General features: G+C 32.5%; 1 protein-coding gene across 3 annotated transcripts; it reads left to right on the plus strand.

Annotated features, from left to right (window-relative positions):
- Nucleotides 1–8602: 8602 nt before the first annotated feature.
- On the plus strand, nt 8603–13003 carry LOC129322823 (probable trehalase). 3 transcript variants are annotated; one of them, XM_054969231.1, is made up of 12 exons: nt 8603–8752; nt 8850–9366; nt 9613–9732; nt 10101–10216; nt 10355–10455; nt 10534–10643; nt 10836–10908; nt 10991–11155; nt 11253–11340; nt 12157–12256; nt 12331–12544; nt 12636–13003. In XM_054969231.1, exons 1-12 carry the CDS (start codon nt 8731–8733, stop codon nt 12753–12755), a joined length of 1746 nt encoding a protein of 581 aa, XP_054825206.1. In that variant the 5' UTR covers nt 8603–8730; the 3' UTR covers nt 12756–13003. The 3 variants fall into 3 exon arrangements, with proteins under 3 accessions (XP_054825206.1, XP_054825208.1, XP_054825207.1); XM_054969233.1 differs by having other exon boundaries at nt 11280–11340; XM_054969232.1 differs by having other exon boundaries at nt 8603–8743.
- The last annotated feature ends 340 nt before the right edge of the window (nt 13004–13343 follow it).

Raw genomic sequence — 13343 nt, forward strand, 5'->3', positions numbered from 1 at the left:
TTATTATATTTTAAAAGAAATTATTTTTTTATTTAGATATTTGAGCCAAGCTCAATCAGGTTCGAGCTTGGCATGAATTTTTTCAATCCTATTCGGGCCGCCTGAATAGGCCTCAACATTAAAAAAAAAAAATTTTAGGCTCGGCCTAAAATTTTTTGGGCAAGTTTAAGCTAGCTCATTGAGCTTGACCCAAATTATTAGCTCCATGTAATGTCATGAAATTTGGAGCTTCCACGAATATCTTCATTATATTGTTCTTGAAACATATCATAAGCTAAATGAATGGTAAACTCTTTGTCAGATAAAAGCCTCTTGATAGGACAATCTAGCCTATTTATGTTTGCATGTAGATTAACCCTTATAGTGGATTGCAAAATATAACTAGGAAGATATTTGTCGAATTTTTCCTAGTCCCAGCCACTAGAGATAAAAATACAATCAGCTACCTTCAAACCCCTTATCTTAGTGGGTAAATCGTATTTCACAAGATTCTCAAGCTTGTCATAATGAGGAAGCCAATGGCCTATCTAAAACTTGACCCACTTGCTTGTGCCATTACGCCAACCTATTCTAGAAATCATTTTCTCCTAATTCAACACTATCCTTGTCCAAGTTCTGCACATTTCACATCTCCTTTCAACCTTAAGAACAATTTCAGACCCACATAATATTTTTCCTTTAGAACAAAACCCATAATGATTCCCTATTATTAATCAATCCCCAACCAAGCTTTATCGTGAAAACATTATTATGGTATCTTGCCACAAGCAATCCAAGACCATTAGTTTCCTTTTTTTAACACATGTTATATCCCACAAAACTAAATGAAGTTTCTTTATACTACCACTTCTACCCCACATAAAGTGCTTCACACATTTGTTAATGTCTTTACACTTTACATGGCATAAGATAGAATAAAAGCCACTATAAATGATACTAGAGTATGACAAGCGGCCATAGGGAATGAGTTCCCTTTTCAATTTGATAATTTACATCCATTTTATCTAGTAGAAGCTGAAAAGTACATCTAGATACCTTCTTATGAAAAAATGGCATTCCTAAATATTTTTCCAAATCATTTATAATTGAGAAACCAAGGAACTAACTTAATTTAATAACCCATGTGTAGTTCGTGTCCTTAGAGAAGAAAATGTGAGACTTAACTGCATTTACTTTTTTATTAAATGCCTCATAGTAGTCATCAAGAATAGCCTTAATAATCCTTACTTGCTTCATATCTTCCTCAACAAACAATAGAAGGTCATTAGCAAAAAAACAAAAATAAAAATTACAGTGCCACTTTTTTTAAGTTGAAAAGGCCATTAATTTCCTTGCTCAACTTCACTTTAGATCAATTGACTAAGCTTCTCAATAGCCAAGAAAAATAGATAAGAAGAAACAGGGGTTTCCTTGTCTAACCCCCTCTCTAGGTGGAAGAAACTCTTGCACCTTCTCCCCGTTCCACATTAACTGCATTTGAGGTGTTAATGCATATTCCATAATAATGTGTAAAATATCTTTTGGAAGATAAAGCTCTTTCAAGCACTAAGCTATACAACTCTATTGTATACGATCATAAGCCTTATCAAGATCAATCTTTATGGCCACAAAACATTTTTTTTCTTCTTCATTCCCCTTATAGAATGAATAACTTCTTGAGCTACAATGATATTAGCCAAATTCAGCCATCCAAGCACAAAACTACATTGGTTCAAAGCCACTACCAAAGGCATAATCTCCATCAATCTATTGGATGGAACTTTCATTACTATTTTGCAAATTATGTTACATAAATTGATTGGTCGAAACTCACAAATTGACTCGGGATGATCAACTTTAGGAATCAAAATAATGTTACTCATATTAATATCATGACCTCTACTTGGTTCTCTTTATATTCCTTTAACAATCTTTACTATTGATTTATGAACTATCTCCCACTAGCTCTTGAAAAACAATGAATTTAGGCCATTAGGACCCAAAGTCCTCGAAGGCCTCATAGCAAATAAGGTATGTTTTACTTCTTACATATCAACGTCGTTATTGTAATATCTTGAAACTTAATTCCTCGATTAAATGAATTAATTATGGAAAATTGAGTAATTTTGTGTGTGAATTAAGTTGAAGATAGTTAAAGATGATTAACGGACCTATATTGGGTTTTGGTTATTGCCTTTAGATCAAACCCAGAAGTATATTGGGCCACCTAGTTCTAATTAATGGATTTGGGCTAGATGACTCTACATCATCTGTTGTGGTGGACACGTTATGTGCTATAGCAAATAGCGTGAATAAGAATTTAATAAATCATGCCAGTATTTGAAAATTCAAAAGAGAAATGGAGGTGGATAAGGAGTAGTAACTGGGTTGGCTAAGGCACATTGGATTATAAGGTTTTTAGGCATTTTAATCTTATAAATTCCTAGATAAGTCTTATAATCTCCTTCCTTTTTCAATATTCTATCTAGGTTTTGAGCTAGGTTTTGTGAGGAAGATGATGATTTTTAGACCTTGAAGCTTTAAGTCCAAACCTATTAATATAAATAGGACTAATTGGAGCTGTTTAAGCTTTCTATACCTATTTTTGAAGTTTCTATAAAGTTGAGAGCTTGGGTCTTGGGTTTTAGATGAATCCTGGACACTTTAAGGGGTGATTTTGTATGATTGGGTGTTATAATTATTCTTATTTAAGCTAATAAGAGGTAAATAGAGTTAATGCGAGATAAACTCATTGATTGTGAGAAAACCCAAGAAATTGAGATTTTAGGTAATTAAATTAGTAAAATTAGAGATTTGGAAGTAGGTTAATGGAAGTAATATTGATGATTATTGGTGTGATTGTAAACTAACCTCATTATACACCAATTTGAGCTCGAAACAAAGCTTATGAAGCAAGTTGTGTGAGGAGTGACCTTTAGTATCCCAAAGGTATGAAGTAACTGTTAGAATCTAATTCGTGTAAATTGCTCATTTAATTAATTATGGATGTTTATGAACTTGTTAATATGTTTTATATCTCTAGATATGCTTAATTGTTTTTGAAAATATATACAAGTACAGCTCTTAGAAATAATAGGGAAAGTTTCATAGGGTGATGGATGTGATTTGTATATAGGGAAAAATGTATGTGAATTTTCATAAAGAAATGAGTAAAAAATGATAAACGAGTTTTGAAAATGATAATTCTTGATGGTGATGAGATTGAATGAAGTTATGCGACAATCATTATGGTTTTATGGTGAAATGAGGTATGGTATACATGATAAGCATAATCGATTGAGAAGCGAACATTACTATGCAAATTATGCATGATTAATTAAGGAATGACATACTATGTGTCAAGCATGATTGTGACATGATATATATATATATATATATATATATTATGTGTGCTAAGCATGTGGTTGTTTGTATGATTATAATTGGTGGTGAGAGGTCGCCTTAGGGGAGAATAGTGATCTAAAAGCCATATGATAAGGCTATCATTCAAAGGTCAATAGTTGGCCTACTTATATCTCGTTTGTTGGATAAGGAGGTGTAACGAAATATTAAAATTTTGACTTTTTATCCTAATGTGGACCGAACAAACTCATTTAAGTTAAGGTGAGAAGAAGAATTATCTTTTTATTTTGTGCTTCACGTGTGTTCTCTTTAAGAATTTAGATTTTAAGAGCTGACAATGTAGATCTGCTCCCTCTATCGGTATCCACACGAATAACTCTCTAACTCGATTAGTGTGTTAGTGCTCCCAACGTCTGTTCATCTTCGAACGTCGGTTTTTTTTTCTTTAGAGTGTTTTGTGGCTCTCAAAGTGTTTTGACTGTCAAAACTTTTTTAACTCTCAAAACCTTGATAAAGCAAATCCATAATATACATACATATATATATATATTAGGGTTTTTGCCTTCCTTTTGAAGAACTAACAAAAAAAATTAGATTAAATTTATTTCATAAATAAAATCTATAATATCAAATTTAATTCAAATTTATCTCATAAATTTAAATTATATAACTGATATGATATTCTCTCATATTATGTTAGTTATTAAATTTAGTCTATCATATAAAATTAAATTTAAAATTGATATGATATGATATGTATATATATTCATATTATATATATATATATATATATGTATGTATGTATGTTACACGAAAATACACATACATGTATATATATTTCAATATATATATATATATATATTATATTTTATATTTTATATTTCATATAAATATATATATAATTCGTTCACCTTATATTACATTCATTGAATTTAGATATATTTCATATTCAATAAACTTAGACATTGCAGCTCGAGTTGGGCTATTTTGTGTGTGACTCTGTAGGCTTATATAAAGTTGGTAGTAACTAATTACGCTATTAGTCCACAAGTTGTAAGTAGCCTCTAGCAAGACATTACAACCATCAAATTTATATAGGGATCGAAGATCCAATACAACTTATCATATAATTATATCACATTCATTTTGTCATGTGATATTTCAATCAAGTGTGAGACATAAAATTATCATTTTCATTTACCTTACCATTACTTTTTCAGTCTCAGAGTGGACTAACATAATATGAAAAAACCCTTTCTATTATAATATGACCATACATCTTCTCAATCTCACTTATCGAGGGGCCCAGCAATATCTCTTAATTAACATGGGGAATAAACTTCATCTTGACCACTCATATTCCTCTACATGAATATCACTAAACTCAATCATAGCCTTTATAATCACCCAATTAAAGATGGCTTTTGACTAGGTCAAAGTTTAGTGATCATCATGTAAGAACCCATGATGATTTCAGGTCAAAGAGCTTGGTGATATGGCTATATATGACATAAGCTTATGATCTGTATCATGTAACTTTCTTATAGCAGGTCGGTCTAGCACCTTGTACTCTTTTAAGTACCTATGACTTTTATTTATATCTCTATAATTAATCAAAATTATACTAGTCTTGTTTCATCTATGATCTCTCATAAATGATTGACCAAGGACATTTAAAACAATCACTATAGTTTGTCTAAAGATACAGTTATCATAATGAACATGAAATTAATATGATAACAAAAGAAAAATTTATTAAATAATAATATTTATTATACAATAATTGGCCTTAGGGCTCAATTTCCAACACCATTTTCTTATCGAGAATTTGTCCCATTGTTTGTCGAGGGACACTGCTTTAACTCGCCTATACTTATTCTCCAAAGAGACTAATTTAGGGCTATGACAGCCCACTTGTTATTCGAAGGGGAACCTAACCAATGGTTCGGTCGTGTCTTGTGAGCTTGGTCAACTCATACCACTTAATCAAAGAGCTTGTTTGGAGCAACCACTAATAAGGATATTAACCTAACCTATAGGTTTAGTCAGGAGAAATAAGGAGGATATAAAATAGGTTAATGACCATGCATCTCATTGAATAAATGTCACATAATTGATAAATTTGTGATTGGATAATGTTATTTGTTGTGAAAATGTGAATTTGTTTGTTAAATATTTGTTCACTTTCAATGCCTATGATTAATTAGCTTCTATATTCATGATTCAGAGAACTCTGGTTACTAAATGATCATTATACTTACCCCTCTCTATAAATATATTATAGGAGCTAATTTAAGAAAGAGCAAAGGGGAGGTATCAGAGGCATGAGACTAGGCATATTCTTCATTAATAAGTAACCCAATGTGAATAATAAGTACTTTATACAATGGTGACTACTAAATATCATTTCACAAACCTTGTCTCTCTAAATTCAATATTACAATAATAGCAAATCTTATCCTACTAGTCAATACCAAGTCTGGATAAAGAAAAAAGGGTTGTGTTAAGCCCTCAGTAGTTAATGTAAAAATTTGTTAAATCTTATATGGATATGAACTCCTTAAATTCAATATATATACACATATATAATATTTTGCTTATATTTATCAAATGGTTTCAAGGGTCTGTCGATTTCATAATTTTTTAGGATCCAAGAGATTGTGTCCTCAAATGTTACCATCGCTAACTCATGACCAATAATTCCTTCACTACTATTGTAGCTCTAGTGGCCAACACAAGGAATTTGGTTACTTGTGGTGGATAGTTTTTTTTTTTTTACAAAAAAAGTAAAGTAAGAGTATTTTAGCAACTAAAATAAAATATATTTAAAATAAAAGATAAAAAATGATAATAAAACCTCTCCTCGAGGATCTCTTTTTCATTAACTTTTTTAGTAAAAAGATAATTATACCCTTTCTCAAAATAACAAACATCATTCATCACTTTTGTTTAAAGAATTACAATTTTTGTTCAAAAAATTATAAGAATTAAATAAAAAATTATAACTAGTCAATTATAATTTCTATTATTGAAAAAAAACCTCAATCACAATTTTTATTTAAAAAATAATAACTTTTATTCTGTTAATCGCAATAATTGAATAAGAAATCATAACTTATCATGTATTATTTTTATTATTAAAAAATAAGTTCTTAAAATAATAAACCTCATTAACGACTTTTGTTTAAAGAATTATAACTTTTTTTAAATAATTATAATAATTAAATAAGAAATCACAAATTGTCAATAAAAATAAAATAATTTTTTAATTTCAAATTTATTAAAAAAAATTTTAAAAAATTTCATTAAAATTATAACATTTTATGATATCAGAATGTCATTTTTATAATTTAAAAAAATTTTATTATCATTTTTTTATAAAACACTTAAAACTTTGAGGTAGCTTGTTGATTTCATAAGATTAAGAATATTTAAAATTTCTATGAAAGATCACTACCCGTCTGACACGGAAGGGGAAGGGAGATTTCCAATTGTAAGATGCCAACAACTTTACAGCTACATTTTTTAATATCATTTTTGTAACTTGTAATCAACACAAAATTGTAATGCATTTAATGTAATCACTGTTGAGGCAACTGCAGCCCATTCACCATCTACAATTAAAAAAAAAATAGCAATCTATATAAGAAACTAAGGGTGAGCATCGGTCAGTTCAATTTTAAAATATACAGGATCGATCGATCGAATAATATTGAAAATGAAAATCGAATCAAACCGAACAAACCAATCGAATCGAACAAGGACTGAACCGAAATTTGATAATTCAGTTTGGTCAGTTAATTCAGTTTTTTAGTTTCATATTAAGATATTGAAATTGGGCCCATTTTTTAAATATTAAAACAAATAATACTATAAAATTGGGCCTTTTTTTTATTCGTTTTTTCAATATGAGCCCATTCTAATTACACTCATATGACATAAAGTTTAAATATTATAAAAGCATAGATAATTAAATAAACAACCACAAATAAACATTGATAATCAAATAATGGCCCCATAATCCAGTCACAACACCTACTGGTGAGAGTGACTAATCGAAATAGGGTTTCAAGTAATGTTATTATTTTTTATTCTTATTCTTTATTAAAATAAAGAATAAAAAATAAAAATAAAATAAAATAATTTATAAATTAAATATAAATTAATAAATTATATGTAATTCGATCAGTTTGGTCTATTCAATTTTAAATTTTACTAACCGATCAACCGAAATATTTAAAATAAAAAAACTGAATCGAACCGAAAAATCAAATAGACCGAATCAAATAGACCAAATTTGATTCAATTCGGTTCGATTTTTGATTTCGGTTCGGTTTTGCTGACCCCTACGAGAAACTACTTTACATTTTATTATTTTTAATTATAAATAAAATTACAAATTTTAAAAAGTACTCCTTCTATTTAAAAATAAAAAATATTTTTAACCAAATCTCACCTCCCAATAAAATAATTACTTACTTTTTAATTAACTCTATCTTTTTATATTTATCCTTATTGAACACCCTATAATAAATATGAAGTTATTGTTAATGGGGATACTTTTAAATAAAAAGTAATGATTGCACCTCGAAAGACTAAATAAATGATATAATTAAATAAGAAAATGAAGTAAACATTAATTATAAAGGCATTTTAATCTTAGTATTTCAATTTTAAATATAATTATTAAGCTTAATTAATTTTTTTTAAAGTGCACGAGTTAGTTAAAATTCGCTCATACTCTCTCTAAAGTTTGGACTTTATTATAACATACTACTTTTTAGTATTGGACTTTAATAAGAGATGGTTAAGTTATTGATTTTATTTAAAAATGTAATAAAATTTTATTTTTATTTTTATTTAAATAATTTTTTAAATTGATATTACATTTTTTCACAATTAATAAATTTTAATAGGTGATATTGAAAAAAACGTTAATACCTAATTAATTGTCTTGCATTAGACCGGAGAGCATATTCCGAAAACCGGGCGAGTATATTATAAGTTGTGACACAACCTACGTGCAAGGCTCCAAAAATAATTGAGGTTGGCAACTTCCAATGGTTCCCAAAACACGTGCGCTGCGTAGGAAAAGAATCTTGCGCTTAAAGCTGCTCGTGAGCCGTGAACTTGCACAGTTAATTAATTTTCGTTAAACCTTTGGAGTTAAAAATTTAAAAAATACCAATCAGAAAATTGACCCAAGTATAAATTTAATACCTTTTGACGTTTGTCATTTGCTATATGTTGAAGAGCCGAGTTAGGAGAGTGGAAAACAGAGGAATCCACAGCACTGTGAAGGAAGGTTGGTATTTGGTAGTTTCAAAGCAAATTGAAGGCCTCGCGGAATAGTGTTGTGATCCTGCTCTGACTCTTCGTTCGTAAATCATGTCAGCTTCAGGTATCGCAGGTTGCCAACAGTGGCGGACTCTCTGTCCCTTTTTTCTCAAACTAAGTTTTCAACTTCATCGCCCTATGTTCACTAACTATCTCTGTAATTGTCACAGATTCTCCATCTTCTTTCCCTTTGGACCATGGCCTTGTGAAGCCTTCAATCCCTCTCGTCTCTTTTCTCGAACGCCTGCAAGAAACAGCGGTAAACACCTTCGGCAAATCTAACGTCGACGCAAAAACCTACGTTGACGTGTCGTTGAAGTTCAACTTGTCTGAGACAGAGGAGGCATTTGATAAGCTTGCTAGGTCTGCTAATGGCTCTGTACCAGCCAAGGAGTTGAATGATTTTATAGAAAGATACTTGAATGGTGCAGAGGACGACATGGAGCAATGCGAACCAGAGGATTTCGTAGAAGAGCCAGAGGGATTCTTGCCCAAAGTTGAGCATCCAGAGGTGAGGGCATGGGCATTGAAGGTCCATTCCCTTTGGAAAAACTTGAGTCGCAGGGTATCCAGTCGGGTCAAAAGCCATCCCCATTTGCATACTCTACTTCCTTTGCCTGCTTCTTTTGTCATTCCTGGTTCACGCTTTCGTGAGGTTTATTACTGGGATTCCTACTGGATAATCAGGTTACTTTATTATTATGATCGTTACTTTACTCCAGCTGTGCTGTTAATACAGTAGAAAATTGATAGCCAACATGATATTTTTAGCTTTCCAAATCTACATTCCATAAAAAATTGATGAAGTCTTCATATCAAACCAAAGCAACTTTAGATTTGTATTGGCCAGTTCTTTTAAGCGTACGCCTCTTGGACGCTGCCTTTCGGGTTGGAAATTGTCTCAAGGACCATTACTTATACTTTGAGGTGCAGGGGCTTACTGGTGAGTAAAATGTACAAGACAGCCACGGCAATTGTGACTAATCTCATTTCTTTGGTTGACGAATATGGATTTGTGCCTAATGGTGCAAGAGCCTACTACACCCATAGGAGGTATCGATTTCCTATTTATTCTTCTTGCTTTTCTGCTATTTGTGTTTCGTAGAACTTAGGAGTGTAATGCCAGAGGACCGTGACAGTGAAAATGAAAATAGCAGAATAAAGTTTCTTCATTGATTGCATGCTTTGGTCTGTACTCTTTATACTGTTCTCCCATATAAACAGGAAGAGGAATACTAGAAAGTAAATGAAACGACAAAGCATAACTGAATGCAAGAATAAGTCTAGATGTAAATAAGACAAAAACACTAAGCGGCAGTAGTCAAGAGTCAAAAGAAGACTTTGAGATGGCTTTATGCTGATGGTTTCTATCAAATTGTTTGTGTCTTACATGCTGAACAAGTTTGGTTACGATTTTGCAGCCAGCCTCCCCTTTTAAGTGCTATGATTTATGAGATCTACAGTACCACTGGTGATATAGAACTGGTCAAAAGATCACTTCCTGCACTAAGGAAAGAGTATGAGTTTTGGAATTCAGGTAATAGAGCACAACTCATGATTCAAATGCTGGACTTCATGGTTTATTATCTGTGATTGAACCATATTTTGTGGTATAAATTTTTCTTCATTTGGCTTTTCCCAAACTTTGTGGTTTTACCTTTTATTTATCATGTAGAAATACATAGAGTGACCATTATGGATCCTCAAGGTTGCACTCATACCTTAAATCGTTACTATGCGATGTGGAATAAACCCAGGCCAGAGGGTTCAGTGAAGGTATGAATTTCCGTTTTGGATCTATCTTATCAATCAAATGGAGTTAGAATCGTAGCTTTTGGCGATTTCACGGTGCAGGACAAGGCATTTGCTTCCAAGGTTTTGGATGTTCCAGAAAAACAGAACTTTTACCGTGAAGTTGCTACAACTGCCGAATCAGGGTGGGATTTTAGCACCAGATGGATGAGGTAATTATTTTGTCATGACATATTTCAAGAAAACTCAGCTGGATGTTTGCGTCGGCAATGAGATGTATCTATGGCAATTCATGGTGTTTATTAGGCTTACATGTTACCTTTGAATGGTCAGCACTAGTTACAGCTTTAATAAACTATGCAAATTGCAAGCAATCATGTGATTGTGATGCTGTTTTGGTGCAGAGATCCGCTAGAGTTTACATCAGTGGCTACAACTTCTGTAATACCTGTTGATCTAAATGCATATATTCTTGGGGTATGTCTTAGAACAATGACTAAAACAAGTCCTGAATCTCTGGTCTTTGACCTGATTTGTGCTGTGATGCATGTTTGTTCAGATGGAACTTAATATTGCATTTTTTGCAAAAGTTACCGGAGATAATAGCACTGCTCATCACTTCCTGCAACTTTCTGATAGTAGAAAGAAGGCACTTAACTCTGTTTTCTGGGACGTAAACATGAAACAATGGCTTGATTACTGGCTCACAGATAGTATATGCCAGGTATTTTGTCTATCTGGTTTTGCGTGTACACATTTGTCATTGCTGGATTTCCCCACACTCTGCAATACTACTGAATTATGCTTTTTAATACTTCTAGGGAGTTCAAGTCTGGGAAGATCAGCAGCAGAATCACAGTGTATTTGCTTCCAACTTTGTTCCTTTATGGATGGAACCATTTTACTCAGGTAAATTTGATTTCATGACTGGATCTTTTGACCATTGCTATGTGTTTAATCTTGGCTACAAGGTCAAGCTGAGTTTTCTACTATATACTCACCCATTAGCTCTCACTAATAACATCAGCTTAAGACTTGACTCGACGTTGTTGCCAGCATCCTATCACTTTTTATAGAATGCCATTTTGGTCTACTTGACTTTTGAGTTAGTTGCTGTTATTTATGATATTGATCTTGCATGCCAAATTTTTGCAAGCATAGAATGGACATGAAGTCTCAGAAATGAGTGCAGAACACTTCAGTCTCTTATATTAGCATGAACTTCAAGGATGATCATGAAAACAAGAGGTCTTGATTTTGAAGATGGTTTCAACCTTTGCATTTTCTTCTGTTGCGTTAGAATGATACAAAACTGAGAAGACATGAAGGGACAGGAAAATAAAAGAGAATAGATTCAACCAAAGTGGAAGATTGCTTTAACTGAAATCATGCGGTAACTTGTGCTTAGATTAGTATGAACTCCTACAATAGCTAGAGATTTTGAATTCGAAGATGGTTTCAACGTTATTTGTTCTGGTGTTTTATTAAAATGAGATATGTTTGAAAAAATGTGAGAAGATATAGGGATAGGCTAATAATTTTCTGGAAAAGGAATCACAAAATAAGGTCATGGAAATGCAAAAACAAGCCAAAAACAAACTGATAGGAATGAAGCAAAATCTAACTACTTTACCATTATAAAGCATTGATGAGAGAGCTTTGAAGCAGGGGTTCATCAGCACGTTGGCTTACCCTTTTTTTTTTTTTTTAAAAATATATCTTTAGATTCTTTGATTGTGGGGAGCGTTGTTGAAAGTCTCAAGACTTGTGGGCTTGTTCGTGCTGCTGGAGTTGCAACCTCTTTGACAAATTCAGGACAACAGTGGTAAGTTAGAACTTAGGACAGCATTAGAGATTAAGCTTATGTTAGTGTTATGACTCGTGAGATTTTGTTAACAGGGACTTCCCAAATGGCTGGCCCCAAATTCAACATATGATAGTTGAAGGTCTGGTGAGATCTGGGTTGAAAGAAGCAGCCTCACTGGGAGAAGAAATTGCAAGGAGATGGATCACAACCAACTATATCGCCTACAAGAAAACAGGGGTGATGCATGAAAAATATAATGTGGAGCATTTTGGCGAGTTTGGAGGTGGTGGAATATATGAGCCCCAGGTGTGTGTGTGTGTGTGTGTGACTCAAAATCTTACATTTTACTTCACATTTAAGAAAACTATCTGAAATGTTTGATTGGGATGCAATGCAGACTGGTTTTGGGTGGTCTAACGGAGTAGTGCTTGCTTTCTTGGAGGAGTTTGGATGGCCTCGAGATCTCCATATTGAGTGTTCATCGATTTCCTCAGAATTTGACAACATTGACAGTTGAAGTTGATCGCATATGATCTATTGTAATTGTATTGTTTTGTTTACGCCCATGCTAGTAGCTACTTGCAATATAATTGAAGCTGAGTACAGTGTACTCTCTACTTTTGTGTTGTTCGCGGTCTTGCTGATTTCAATGTAGTTGAAGGTGAACAAACTACACACTTTAGTTGATTTGATTGTGATGAAGTATGGAGTATGAAAAACAAGAAAAGTCATTTTGAATAATTCATTTTATTACCACTTGCTTTACAGAGTATCCCAAGACGACAACATACACAGGGTGTGAGAAGGTGAGAGGTGATACAGGTGCATAAAGATATACATGTAGCCCTAGGATTACAGAATTCTAGAAACCTTCAGGATAAGGATTAGGGCATATTAGTCTTTACATATAAATGAGAAAAGGTTTTGGGCTTGATAGTGTTGGGCTGAACATCACAAACCTTGGGCTGGATTTTATCTCCAATAGCCCCCGCAAGCTAAATGGGAGAGGAATGATAGTCAGGCTTGATCGAAGAGTTTCAAAACGCTGAGCAGGTAGTGGTTTGGTAAAAATGTTGGCAATTTGGTCTATGGAACCTAAGAAGGT

This window comes from Prosopis cineraria, unplaced genomic scaffold, assembly GCF_029017545.1.
Source record: "Prosopis cineraria cultivar Desert tree isolate PC_DT_omini unplaced genomic scaffold, ASM2901754v1 PC10, whole genome shotgun sequence".
In the NCBI taxonomy this organism is placed as follows: Eukaryota; Viridiplantae; Streptophyta; class Magnoliopsida; order Fabales; family Fabaceae; genus Prosopis; species Prosopis cineraria.